General features: G+C 43.6%; 1 protein-coding gene across 1 annotated transcript in view; it reads left to right on the forward strand.

Moving 5' to 3' along the window:
* Window positions 1-9,473: 9,473 nt before the first annotated feature.
* Window positions 9,474-14,187, forward strand: part of HHIP (hedgehog interacting protein) — an 88,317-nt gene continuing 83,603 nt past the window's right edge. Inside the window, exon 1 of the mRNA XM_060147127.1 lies at window positions 9,474-9,752. Within this exon, the coding sequence (XP_060003110.1) occupies window positions 9,474-9,752 (279 nt within the window). The remainder of the gene's footprint in view (window positions 9,753-14,187) is intronic.

A 14,187-nucleotide genomic window follows, 5' to 3' on the forward strand; every position in this document is an offset into this window, starting at 1 on the left:
ACCAAATGTAAGGTAGATAGCTAGTGGGAAGCAGCTGCATAGCACAGGGAGATCAGCTCGGTGCTTTGTGACTGCCTGGAGGGGTGGGATAGGGAGGGTGGGAGGGAGGGAGACGCAAGAGGGAAGAGATATGGGAACATATGTATATGTATAACTGATTCACTTTGTTATAAAGCAGAAACTAACACACCATTGTAAAGCAATTATACTCCAATAAATATGTAAATTGTTAATTGTACAAAAAAAAAGGTCATAGGTTATCACATTGACAAAAATAAGCAAAACCCAACTATATGCTACCTACAATTGATGCTCTTGAAATATAAAGACAGAAATAAATCAACAGTAAAAGGATGGGAGAAAATATGTTAACACTAATCAAAAGAAAGGAAGAGTGGTTATATTAATAAGAAAGTAGATTTTGAAACAAAGATTATCACCAAGGATAAAGAAAGACATTTCATAATGACAAAAGGAACAGTTCATGAGGAAGACACAACAGTCCTAAATGCTTATGTGCTCAGTAACAGAGCTTCAAAATGAAAGGGAAACAAAGACTGAAAGAACTGCAAGAAGAAACAGGAAAATCCCTAATACATTCAGAACTGTCAATATTTATTCCTATCTCAATAACTGATAGAACAAGTGACTGAAACTCAGTAAAGATGGAAGACTGAACGACACTATATAACAAATCAACCTAATCAACATTTATAGAACACTCCACTCAACAACAGCAAAATTGTACACAGAATGTTTACCAAGATAGACCATTTTCCTACCCATAAAGAACTCTCAAAAAATTTTAAGAGATCATGCTCTCTGACTACAATGGAATTGAATTAGAATCAACAACAGAAAGGCTTTTTAAAAATCCCCAAGCAACTGGACACTTCTAAATAACCTGTTGGTCAAGAAGAACTCAAAGGGGAAATTAGAGAGTACTTTGAACTGAATGAAATTGAAATCACAACGTTTCAGATTTTGTAGGATGTGGCTAAAAGCAGTACTATGGGGGAAATGTATATTGCTAAATGCCTACATTAGAAAAAGAGGAAGGTCCCAAATTAATGACCTTGGGCTCCATTGTAAGAAACTGGCTAAATCAGAGCAAATTAAACCGAAATTAAGCAGAAAAGAGTAAACAATAAAGAGCAAAAGGGAAATCAACTAAATAAAAAACAGAAAAACATTTGAGAAAATTAATGAAACCAAGAACTGGTTCTTTGAGAAAACCAATAAAATTGATAAACCTACAGCCACATTGATCAGGAAATAAGACAGAAGGCACAAACTGTCAATATTAGGAATAAGAGAAGTAACAATACTACAGATTCTATAGAATGAAAGGATAACAAGGCAATATCATGAACAACTTTATGTCAACAGATGAAATGGACAAATTCCTTGAAAAACATAGGCTACTAGAGTTCACAGCTGTCGCTTCTCCAGAGCATTGTTCTTGGCAGAATGGGACCTGTCTACCTGGGGGCTTGTGTCTCCCTAGGGGGCAACCTGCAAATAATAACCAATACGTGGGTTAAAAAAAATCATTCCACCCCACCTCACCATTGCCTCAAGTTGGGACCGATTCTGTGGTGCAATTCATGCTCTAGAGGCCCCTGTGGGATCAGACTGAAGGTAGTCTCCAGCTTACATCCTTACTTAGCTTTGTTCTCTCGCCTTATCCTGCTTCCCTCACTCTCCTTCCCTAAGAGTACTCTTTCAATAAATTAATTGGCCAAGGATCTCTGCCTTGAACTCTGTTTATTGGCAGCCTGACCTAAGACAAGGCACAGGAGGGAAGCTGGAAGGCACCTTCCTTGCCATTCCTGTCTGCATCCCCCCAGTGATGACCCCTTATGTTATGAATTACATTGTGTCCCCCTAATAGATGTTAAAGTCCTAACCCCCAGTACCTCTGAATGTGGCCTTAAATGAAAATAAGGTGATGGCAGTTGTGTGAGTTAAGATGAAGTAGACCCTAATCCAACATGACTGGTGTCCTTATGAAAGGGGGAAATATGGACGCAGAGACAGACATGCTTGGAGGGAATATGATGTGAAGAATGCCATCTACAAACCAAGAAAAGAACTCCTGAGTTTACCAGAACTAGGGGAGAAGCCCAGAACAGATTCTCCCTCAGAAGGAGCCAACCCTGCCCATGCTTTGATTTCAGTCTTCTGGCCGCCAGAACTGTGAGAGAATACATTTCTGTTGCTTTAAGCCCCCTAGTTTGTGGTACTTTGCTATGGCAGCCCTAGGAAACTAATGCATCCTGTCAGTAGCAGTTGGTTCCAGTCTTGTTTTCTCCCAGCACGCCCATAATCAACTTCATGTCACCATCTGGGAGGTATCCACACCAGCTGGGCAATGACTGCATCTCCACAGTTCCACCAGGGCTCTTTAGTCAGCTTCTAGGTTTTGGTAACCCCGACTCTCCTTGTCCCCCAATTCCCAGGGATGGGAGCTGCTTCCTGCAATCGCTATTTTACTTCAATAATCTTTTTTCCCTTTTTCAGTTTCCCAACACCCATTTAACTAATTCCTTATATTTAATTTGCTCTGTGGAAATAGGAAATAGCTACTCTTTATTTAACAATTAATTAATAAATAGAATTTCTTTATTTCTGACAAGACCCCAGAGTGATAACCATTTCATTCAGAGGAAAAGCCAAAGTCTGTAACATAGTTTATAAAATCCTATGCAATGCGGGATGCCGGCTACTTGTCTGCCCTCATTTCTTGTCATTTCCTCTATCACCCACTCAGCTCCAGCTGCATTGGTCTCTCTGCTAATCCTTAAACATACCAAGCATGCTTGCTTTATGGCCTTTGACTTGCTGTTCCCTGTGCTTACAGACATTCGCATGCATGTTTGTAAGTGAGCAGAGGCTCACTGCTTCAAGCCTCTGTCCAAGTATCTATGCCCCAGTCTCTGCCCGTACCTCAGGAGACTCCTTTCCTGACAACGTACACTCACTCCTGGTATCCACAGGGGATTGGTTCCAGGATGCCTGGATACCAAAATCCATAGATTCTCAAGTCCTTTATACAAAATGGCATAGTATTTGCATATAACACATGCACATCCTCCCACAGACTTTAAATCATCTCGATTACTTATACCACTCAGTATAATGTAAATGCTATATAAATAGTTGCCGGCATGGCAACTTCAAGTTTTGCTTTTTGGAACTTTCTGGAATTTCTTAAAAATATTTTCAATGGGGGCTTCCCTGGTGGCGCAGTGGTTGAGAGTCCGCCTGCCGATGCAGGGGATGCGGGTTCGTGCCCCGGTCCGGGAAGATCCCACATGCCACAGAGTGGCTGGGCCCGTGAGCCATGGCCGCTGAGCCTGCGCGTCCGGAGCCTGTGCTCCGCAACGGGAGAGGCCACAGCAGTGAGACGCCCGCGTACCGCAAAAAAAAAAAAAAAAAAAAAAAAAAAAAAATATTTTCAATGGCAATTAGTGGAATTCCCGGATGCAGAACCTGGAGATACAGACGGCCAACTATATATAAAATTACTATTTCGCTCAACCCCTGCACACTTTCCCCATGACCCCCTTTCCCTACAGCACTCATCATCTTCTGGCATACTCTCAAGCTACTTGCTCTCTGCCTCTCCAGTGGAACACGAGCTCCATGAAAGAAGTTTTGCTCTCTGATGTGTCCCCAGCACCCAGAACAGAATCTGGCACCCAGCAGGTGTCAACTTCTGAAAGAAAGACTGAATAACTACAGAAAAACCCCTACAAGCAGCCCTACCATTGTCATCAGCGTACCTGAACTGTAACCAGTCTTTAGTTTTTTTTTGTTTTTTTTTTTTGCGGTACGCGGGCCTCTCACTGTTGTGGCCTCTCCCGTTGCGGAGCACAGGCTCTGGACGCGCAAGCTCAGCGGCCATGGCTCACGGGCCCAGCCGCTCCGCGGCATGTGGGATCTTCCTGGACCGGGGCACGAACCCATGTTCCCTGCATCAGCAGGCGGACTCTCAACCACTGCGCCACCAGGGAAGCCCCCAGTCTTTAGTTTTTAAAGGATGTGTATTTATTCTTTAACTTTATTGGCTGCCCTTCCTTGGTGGACTCACACTTCGGTAACAATGTCTCCTGAAATTCCTTGGTGAGACTGCACTTTAAGTGCGTCTTCTCTTCTGTTTAACAATTAAAATTTTTTATAATGCAAATGTTTCCTCTATTTAAAACCTTTAAAAAGTATTCAAACAGGATTGGACAGTCAGCAGCATTTATCGAGAGGTCGGCGCTATACCATGCGACTGAATGAGACTGTCGAGATTGTGCTGGAGTGACCAAGGAAATGCAATTCCTGCCCACATGGAGTTCACAACTGCATGGATATTCAGCTCCCACGGATGAAGAAAAAACCTCAATTCCCGTTAACAATGCACAAATGAAAACAAAGAAAATAAGTGATTAGGTGAGAATCAATGGCTGAAATGCCATTCGAACTAAAATCCCTAGAAGTTGAGTGAAAAGCCAGGATTTAAAGAAAGAGACAAAGATCAATGAGGATAAGGTACTTGCAAAAGGAAATGACAAATGCATGAATATAACTTCATTAATTTCCTAGAGTCTATAAACTACCCTATGAGTTTGGCCTGTAGCCTCTCCTTTCTTAGTTATCTGTGCTTCCTTAGTTATCTGTGCTTTCCCTTAAATGTATCATATTCTATTCTGAATTCAATTGTTTCTGTACTTTAATTTTTTAAATTGAAGTATAGTTGATTTACAGTGTTGTGTTAGGTTTGGGTGTACAGCAAAGTGATTCAGTTATACATGAATATATATGTGTATATATATATATTCTTTTTCATATTATTTTCCATTAGAGGTTATTACAAGATATTGAATATAGCTCCCTGTGCTATATAGTAGGTTCTTGTTGTTTATCTATTTCATATATAGTAGTATCTGTTAATCCCAAATTCCTAATTTATCCCTCCCCCCTTTTCCCCTTTGATAACCATAAATTTGTTTTCTATGTCTGTGAGTCTATTTCTGTTTTGTAAATAAGTTCATTTGTATTATTGTCTAGATTCCACATATAAGTGATATCGTATGATATTTATCTTTCTCTCTGTCTGACTTACTTCACTTAGTATGATCATCTCTAGGTCCATCCCTGTTGCTGCACATGGCATGATTTCATTCTTTTTTCTGTACTTTAAATGGCAGGGAGGAGTCACTTCATACACTCCTTCCAGCGCATCCTTGGGTCCCAGCTGAAATGTCATTTTCACAGAGAGGCTTTTTCCAGTCACTTAATCTGAAATGGATGTGCCTTTGTTATTCTCCATCTTAGCATTTCTTTCATAGCCTTTACCGTAATTATTCAATCGTAAGTTCACTTGTGACCTTACTAGACTGTCTTCCTTACTAGATTATTAGCTATCTAGAGGCAGGGTGTTTGTACTACTTTTCATTTCTGGGTACACATCGCTTAGCACAGTGGCTGGTGCTTAATATGTTTGTTGAAATAGAATTAAATAGCACATATTTCTGTGAAGTCCAGAAATCCATATATAAAACCAATTCGAATATCCAAAATCGTTTTATTTTAAACATTTACCAAATTTAAGTTTTGCTAACTTCTGATACACAGACATGTATATCTACATGACTGTTTATATATGCATATATACATATGTAATTCACATCTATGGAATACTTTGAGCTTTACCTATGAAATTAATTTCAATTTGGGTCAAATATTTCATCTTTTGCAAGAAACCTAATTTGTTCATGAAAATCTTGAATCCATGGAGGTAAGGAATAGAATCCCGGGTAGGACTGGGATATGGGAGCGGGGTGGTCAGACACGCCACGAGCCCATACAGGGTGCATTGGTGCAGATTAGAAAAAGGAGCCACATCATCTGGGCAGACACGGCAATGCACCAATAAACTCAGCTTGGTGAGTGGAGCAGGCCTTCAGCTCCCATTCCCTGACACAGCTGGATGCCTTGCCCTGGGTGCAACCGGCATGTAGGTGGCAGTCCTAGAGGGACAGCTCAGTGATGGTGCAAGCAGAAGATGGTGTTCTGGCCACCCTTGTACAGCTCCATTCCTTGCTAGACTGATTTAATTTGTCTGGAGGAGGTTGGTTGGGTAGGGGTCTTTTCTTCTCACCACTTCTGATGATTTAGCTGAAGGAGATCTCCCCGATTGAAAAAGTCCATTTTTCAGGTTCAAGTGTGCAGATGGCCATGCAGCCTCCAAGTGGGCTTTCATGGTTTAATCTTAGGAAATAGCCCAGTGTTGATTCTTGATTCCTAAAAAGAAATATGCTGTCAATCTGGCTGTAGATGAGCTTTGCAATTTCCCTCTGCAAAAAACGAATCGGAAGTTAGTTCACTTGTATAACACTGCTTAGCGACTATTTGGAAATTCTATCAGTGGCGCTGAAAATAAATGCAGCTAACTCATCAGTGACCCGATTTATGGACTGGCGTGACGAAGAGCAGATGGGATCAGTTCTAGCTCCCATGGATCAAGAAGGAACAAGTCTGTCTCATTTCAGTAATCGTTCATAAACTCTATATCTTTAACTTAGGGTCACAGTTTATAACATCTGCATAATTTTTTAAAACCAAAAATTAATTTACCTTTAAATGTCCTTAGTCTTTAAGTATGAACCATAAGGAAGGCCTGTTCCAAAACTAACATGAATTCATCACTTGGGGTGGGAGCTCATAGCACTGAAATAGAATTTTTAAAGGATAATCAGTAATCGTTCATAAACTCTATATCTTTAACTTAGGGTCACAGTTTATAACATCTGCATAATTTTTTAAAACCAAAAATTAATTTACCTTTAAATGTCCTTAGTCTTTAAGTATGAACCATAAGGAAGGCCTGTTCCAAAACTAACATGAATTCATCACTTGGGGTGGGAGCTCATAGCACTGAAATAGAATTTTTAAAGGATTCTTTTTATTTTGGAAAAACAATGTAAAACTGGTGTTTGGGAATAAAGCTTTAGATGGTGGAAAGCAACCTAGATTGGGCCCCTGGTTTTTAAACTACCTAATTAGATGAGATTGTACAAGTCATATAATCTCGATGGGATTCACTTATAGATTTGTTTATTAAATGGGAGTTTAAAGTTTTAAAGTCTTTCTAGCTCTATGATTTTCTTTATATTAAAAAGTCTTCAAAGCAGGAAGAATGTCAGATAAAGCAGTCTGTGGGATCAGAAGAAGCATTTGCGATCACAAGCATACAGAAGTCTTGTGTATATGACGGCCCCTGGGAGAAATGTTAAGTAAGTCATAGGGGCCCTACAATGAGCTCAGGTCTGGACTGAATATCTCAGCAGATTCTTCTCAGCTATTCTAATCTGTCACCTCTTTTGGGAAAAACCTAGCTCCACTAGTAAATCCAGGCCCAGGAGGAGAAAGGGGCAGAAGCCTTATCTAGCCACTGCGACCACTTTAACAATAAGTAGTTTAATCAGCTATCCACACCCACGGTCACCAACTTTTACATCAGCTTGGTGAAATCTGTGCCTGAAGAGTGAAGCAAATCCAAATATGGTGAATGTTCCTCCATTGCCAAAATGAGAAAACGGCCTTATCTCCTCTTCAGAACCCATCTACCAGAAAGTCAGCTCCCCTGTTAAATACTCAAGTGGGCAGAAAGCACATTTTGTGATGCAACCCCATAGAGACTCCTCTTGATGCCAACTTGCGGGGATCCAATCAATGCCAAGTCACCACTCTTGATAAGGCACAAATCACTTTAGAAACACCTTCTTTGCGCAGACTTTGTCTAGCGGGGGTGGGGGTAGCGATTTAACTTACTTAGGTTCCCGGGATACGTAGCGCATCCCGCTCATCGACGCCTGCAAACCCACTACTAATTCTTCGTCCAGAGCTGATGTCTCTGTGTTTACACCCCTGCGGAAATCTCCCCAGGATTTTTTTTTTTTCCATTTAAAATGAATGCTGATTCCAAGGCCAGCTTCTTCTCCGTTCCTCCACCTGGGGCAGGGGAACCTGCGTTCCTGCGTTCCCGGGGAGGCACCAGCGGGGCCCGGCTAAGTTCCAGGGCACAGGTGGGGCCCTCGAACGGGGCGTCCGGGGCCAGCCCGCCCAGGACCCAGGCGAGAGCAACCCTTCCAGGAGGCCCCGACACCCCACCTCACGCACACGCGCTTGTGCCACTCCAAGAGCGCGCAGGACTTAGGCAAGGATGGCTACATCTTCTCGGCACAGTCTTCAAACCACCTCCACATACTCAGCGGCTTGCAGCATCTGGGCTGTTGCCCCCGTCTCTCAATCAGACCCCCAGGACGATTTTTAGCGGCTCGAGCTTCACTCTGGAAATCACCGGGGTCTGGGGGAGTCCAAGCGGGCCAGGGGAGGGAAAGGGGCCGGAGAGCTCCCTCCCGCCAACTCCAGCCCACTCGGCTCATCCTCCCTCCCGGGAGAGGCGCGGACAGGGACCGGGGCAGGGGAGGCCCTGGAAGGCTCCCCTCCCTTCTCGCCTCCCACAGCCCTCTCTTACTCACTTTCTCTCGGCGCCTCAGCGCGGCCGCCTCACGCCCGGGGTCGCACGGAGGGGCTGCGCGAGGAGCGAGGAGCGGGCGGGGAGCCACCGGGCCGCGCCCCAGTCCTAGGCGGGCCGGCCGGGGGGACCAGGGCCGTGCACGCCCCCACCCGGACGGCGCGGCCAAGCGGGCGCGCGGCGTCCCGCGCCCTCCAGGCTGGCTCCGAGGACTCCGCCGGGCCCTCCCCCTCCGCCCGCCGCCACGGCCCGCGGCCCCTCCCCACCGCACCCCGGAGGCCGCCGGGGCCGCCCCCTCCCCTCCCCCCAACCCGGGCGGGGGCGCGCGAGCAGCGGTGACGTCAAGGGGCGCGCGGTGGCAGCACCTCCCCGCGCGCTAGTTAAAAAGAAGAAGAAAAGAGGGAACGAAACATGAGAGGCTGTGTGAGAAGCTGCAGCCGCCGGCAGAGGAGACCTCAGCATCATCTAGAGCCCAGCGCTGGCCCTGCCTCCGCCTGCCCCGCCGCCGCCGCCGCCGCCGCCGTTTCTGTTCCTGCTACTACTGTCTCACCTAATCAACTCCCGTTACACGGACAAGTGAACCTCTGTGGCCGTCTTCTCCTCCTCTTCTACCTCCTCTTCCAACTCCTTCCCCTCTTCCCACTCCTCAGCCGCAGCAGAAAGCCCCCCACCCAACTGACACTGGCACCACCGCAAACGGTGTCAACCGCACTTTATCTCGGTCCTCGGGCTCCCCTGAGGCATTGGGCCCATCGCCTCGTCTTTTATTTTTTGCAAAGTTGCATCGCTCTACATCTTCTCGCCCCCGCCACCTCTCTCTGCCTCTCGAGTGTCCTGCCGCCCCGCAGCCTCCTCCTGGAGCTGCGCCCTAGTGCCCCTGCTGGGCAGTGGCCTTCCCCCCCATCCTCCCGCGCGCAGCCCCTGCCGCGCGGGGCAGGCGATGCTGAAGATGCTCTCTTTTAAGCTGCTGCTGTTAGCCGTGGCTCTGGGCTTCTTTGAAGGAGATGCTAAGTTTGGGGAAAGAAGCGAAGGGAGCGGAGCGAGGAGGAGAAGGTGCCTGAATGGGAACCCTCCGAAGCGCCTGAAAAGGAGAGATAGGCGGATGATGTCCCAGCTGGAGCTGCTGAGTGGGGGAGAGATGCTGTGCGGTGGCTTCTACCCTCGGCTGTCCTGCTGCCTGCGGAGTGACAGCCCCGGGCTGGGGCGCCTGGATAGCAAGGTAGGCACGCACCCGCCTCGCAGCTGCGAGGTTGGCATACTGGCTGGGTGGGGTGCCTTGTGGCTCCGGCTGGAGCCGGTGCTGGTGACTGGAAGAGGGGCGAAACTTCTCTGGGGAGTCCTTTTCGATAACTTTTCTAAAGCGCTAGCGTGATTCGTTTGTGTGTTCCTCTGGGGTGCGCAGATACCTCTCCCGCCCCCAAGAGTCTCCGGTCGGGATGCTGTGCAAAACTGCCTGTCTCAGAAAAGAGAAGCTTCTGTGGTACCCGCATTCTGGGCTGGGTAAATACTTTATAAGAATCGCGATTAACAGTGTGTTTTGGATCGAATCGGGCATTGGTTGCGGTAAAACTGTAAATGAAGGTGGCTGTGGTTTCTGGTTTATTTTTCTAGGGTAAAAAGATTTGTGCAGCTTCTCCACGTGCTCGGTTAGAGAGAGGATTGAATCGTAAAGGATGTTGAAGCACGGTTGGTTTATGATCCCCAGCCCCGTCAGAGGGGGGGTGTCTTGCATTACAATAGTTAAACAGCGAAAAGGAACTCCTGGTACTCCAGTTTAGAACCCCAAAATTGGCGAAAGATTTTGCTGGGGCATGTTTATCACGTAAAACCGAGGCGATTCTCCTCCTGTCACGTTTTGTAACATTATAAATTCGGGTATTCAGTGGTAGTTAGTTGTCTAGGAAGATCTTCTCCAGAAACTTGTTTTAGGGGTAATGGCATTTACATTTTCCCGATGTTAATAAGTTTAAACAAATACGAAAATAGTGTTGGTTGGGTGTGAAGACATGCTTATATTTGAGTTTGCAACATTTTTCTTGCCCTGGGTTGCAGTAATGTGTGTTCTCTACTGCATTCCAAGGAAAGACTCCGGGGATCAGTCATTAACAATCCCTGCGCATGAAATAAACAATCAGGTGTCTTTGCCCCCCACCCTTCCCCCATTTTAGGTTTAATTAAGAATTCCTCTGTTACAACACTGCAGTTGTCAAGGTCTGAGAGACTCTTGGAAAACTTCTGCTTCAGTCTTGCTGGCCCAGGCATTAAAAAAAAAAAAAAAAAACCCAGGCTGAATCTAATTTTTATGCTCAGTTCACGGTAGATTTCACTCTATTCTCATGTAAACAGCTCCTACGAATCAACATATGTGTCTGGGTGGTATCTCTCACTTTGTTTTGTAACAAAAAGCCATATTGCATCATTTAATTTGCTCAAGTCATGCAAATAGGAAAAAATCAATAGGACAAAAAGGGGTCGACTTATCCTCTTCCCCACTAAACTGCTGCCCACACACAGAGTCCTGTTGCTTATGGCAAAAGAATAACAACAACACCATTGTGTTTGTTAGTTGGTTCACTAATGGGTGAAACTAGAGAACATCATTCTCTTTCAGTCCCCAGCTCTGTCCAAATGTTCATGCCTTTTGAGGGAGCATTTGTCCAACTCCCTCTATTCCCAGCTGAGTGAGAACTGTCTTGCTGCAGGTTTTCAGCTGTAACTCTCTCTTTATTCTTACCACATGCAGCAGTAGTCTGAGATTCAGGGAACAGATATTACCGCATTTTGTTCCAAACAATGTCATTAAGCTCCTGTGTTGTAATTGAATTAAAGTACAAAATCTCTACATTCACATCAGCTCCAGGGTTTTTACCAGGAGCAGGACAGAACCAGGAAATTGAGAGAAAGGATTCGAAATATTTGGCATTAAGCCTCCCGGTGTGCAATATACGCTATGAATGTACCAATGATCCGCAGACCCCTGCAATACTGAACTCTTCCAGGTACAGGAGGAGTGAAAACTTTTTCTTAACTAAATGTAGTGGGGAGCTGGGGGGGGGGGGCGCTGAGACTGAGGGGAGTTATAACCCTTAAGAGAAATTATATAAATTTTTTTAAAGAAATCATTCTTTAGGAATCATTCTGCCACGTTAGCTATCCACATTCCTTTCCGTTTTATGTGCTTCCAATCTCCAACAAACCCCTACTCATTTGGAAAATGTGTCTGAATTAAATTTGGTACACTAGACTTTGCTGGTTCCATTACGAGTGGTTTATAAACCAACAATACTCAAATTGTTCCAATCAGGGATTTGATATAGTTATGCATATGCATTCTTGACCCATGTTAGTTCTCAAGTTTTAATAGTTTTTAAAACATGTTATTTTATAATAAACTTCAGTGTTTCCCTTTTTTCCCCCTAAGCCTTCCTGGCTTATAATATATGTTAGGGTCTTATTTCATAATGTGTGTGCAGGAGAGATGATGGCTATTTGAAAGGGCCCTTTTTTTGTTCATGAAAAAAAAAAATTTCCCCAGAAAGGTTTCTGCAACTTTTCAAGAAACTACAGGAGTAGCTTTTTCCTAAGTGAAGAAACTTCATAGACAAATAGATAGTAGCAAGCTGAGTAGAATATTGATCATGCTTAGCTGTGCGATTAAGTCCAGTTTCCAGGCTAACCCATTTTCTTTAATATGTAATGAACTATTGAATGTAATTGAGTTCAATTCTTTAGCCATGGTACTATTCTTCTAAGTTATTCTATATTTTCATTTCTTTGTATATTTTAATAGTTTTGTGTACTGTAACGAGATGGTTAACTACTGTTACAAATAAGTACTGCCAATATCTAGCAAGTTATATTGTCTTAGCAATATTTTTGCAGCTCCTAAATACAAGATGCTAAAAGGATCTAATTCCCATTAGCCAAATTGAATCTGCAACCAACTGAAATACCCCCATTTCTAAAACTTAACTTGTAGCCACAGAGGCATAGAAGCTCTCTCTACCTTGGGTGGTTTCACAGCCAAAGCTGTCAAGGAATGGGTGAAAAGTAATTGTTTTCAAGTGTGCCCTTTTACAATCATTTGTTTGCTCTGGCTCTTTCAGGGACAAAGGCTATTGTTGAACACATCCAACTAAACAAATAACTCATCCTGGGGTCCCTTTAACAGCTGCCTTAGTACAATGATCTATTTACATATTAGCCTAAAATTGAAACTGAACTCTTTAATGACATAATCCAGCACTACAGTCCAGAGACGCATGTGTTCTACCCAACAGCTGAACAACCTTGTAGGCATATGAGTTTTAGAAATAACTTTTTGTGTACCAAGTGATCTTAAGGCGTCATCTTAATATACTGTCCTGTATTTTCTCCTTTTGTCCCCTGATCGAACCCATGTGGGTGCCTTTTTATCCTCTCTCTTTAGTTACTTGATAAATAAAGAGAAATACAGAAGGTCTCTGTCACCCATTTTACTATTTGTTGATAAACTGTAGTTGTAGGCCACGCTTCACTGTGTATTCCAGGATTTATCTTACCTTCCTTGTATGGGTTTTACTTTCATGTGGCTGAAGATTAGAGGATGACCTGCCAGATGTTATAAATTAGTCAGCAACAGCCACAATCATTACTAGGCACACTGTAATAATGATTCGAAGTTTTACATGATTTCCAAAGTATATTTAGTTTAAACCGCTATAATTTGATGCTTTCGTATATGGCTTTTAAAAATTGAAACAGGATATTAGCTTAAATTTCTTCTTAAGATTGATGACATTGTCAGACATAAAGTTAAGGACCTGTATAGACACAGACACTTAGGCAAAAAAGAAGAAAAAAATACCCTACCCACAGCAGCACTCATCTGTCTAAAACAGCGCTGCAGCTTGGGCTGAGTCAGTTTAATTGACTTCAGTAAGACTATTGGTTCATTGAAACCAAAGCCAGAATGATGGCTCTATCTATCTTCAAATAGGTATTTACACTGCAGACCTCACACAGAGCAAAATGTTACCATCCTGCTGGGTTGGAACAGCATGAAACTTTACAAAGAATAATATTATACTTGATTTCAGATAATTTATTGAATCCTATTTCTGCACTTTTGATGAGAGATCTTGTGGCCAGGACACATTCCAAAAATTGTAAAAGACAAAATTCTTGAGGCCCTAAAATCAAGCTCTTCCTGGATAGCAGCTGGGAGAGTATATGGGGATCGTTTTGTTTCAGCTATAAAAAAATCGAACCATGCATGTTCTCCATAAAACCAAAGGTAATTACATTCCAGTTTTTCCACCAGCAAAAGCGGTGGCTTCAGCATCCTGCAGTTGTTTTGTTCTTCGTGGACTGCCGTATGATAAACAAACAGAACCGAGTTGAACAGTATTAATATTGAATAGATCTGGTGAGGTCTGCCAGAGTATGGACAACAAAAGACATTTAAAACATTCTTGGAATGCAAATTCTAAGTGTCTGGTGTATGTTTCCCCTTAGAAAACTTTAACCATTTAAGCTATTGTCATTTAAATAAATTGGTAAAAATCAAAATGCAAACAGAATTGTGATTAATAATAACTTTTCTGAATATTGTAGATAGTTACGACTCATCGTATTTATACCATATTTTTTTTTTCCAAAACAGGGTAGCTTCT

Source organism: Lagenorhynchus albirostris, chromosome 4 (genome assembly GCF_949774975.1).
Source record: "Lagenorhynchus albirostris chromosome 4, mLagAlb1.1, whole genome shotgun sequence".
NCBI lineage: Eukaryota > Metazoa > Chordata > Mammalia > Artiodactyla > Delphinidae > Lagenorhynchus > Lagenorhynchus albirostris.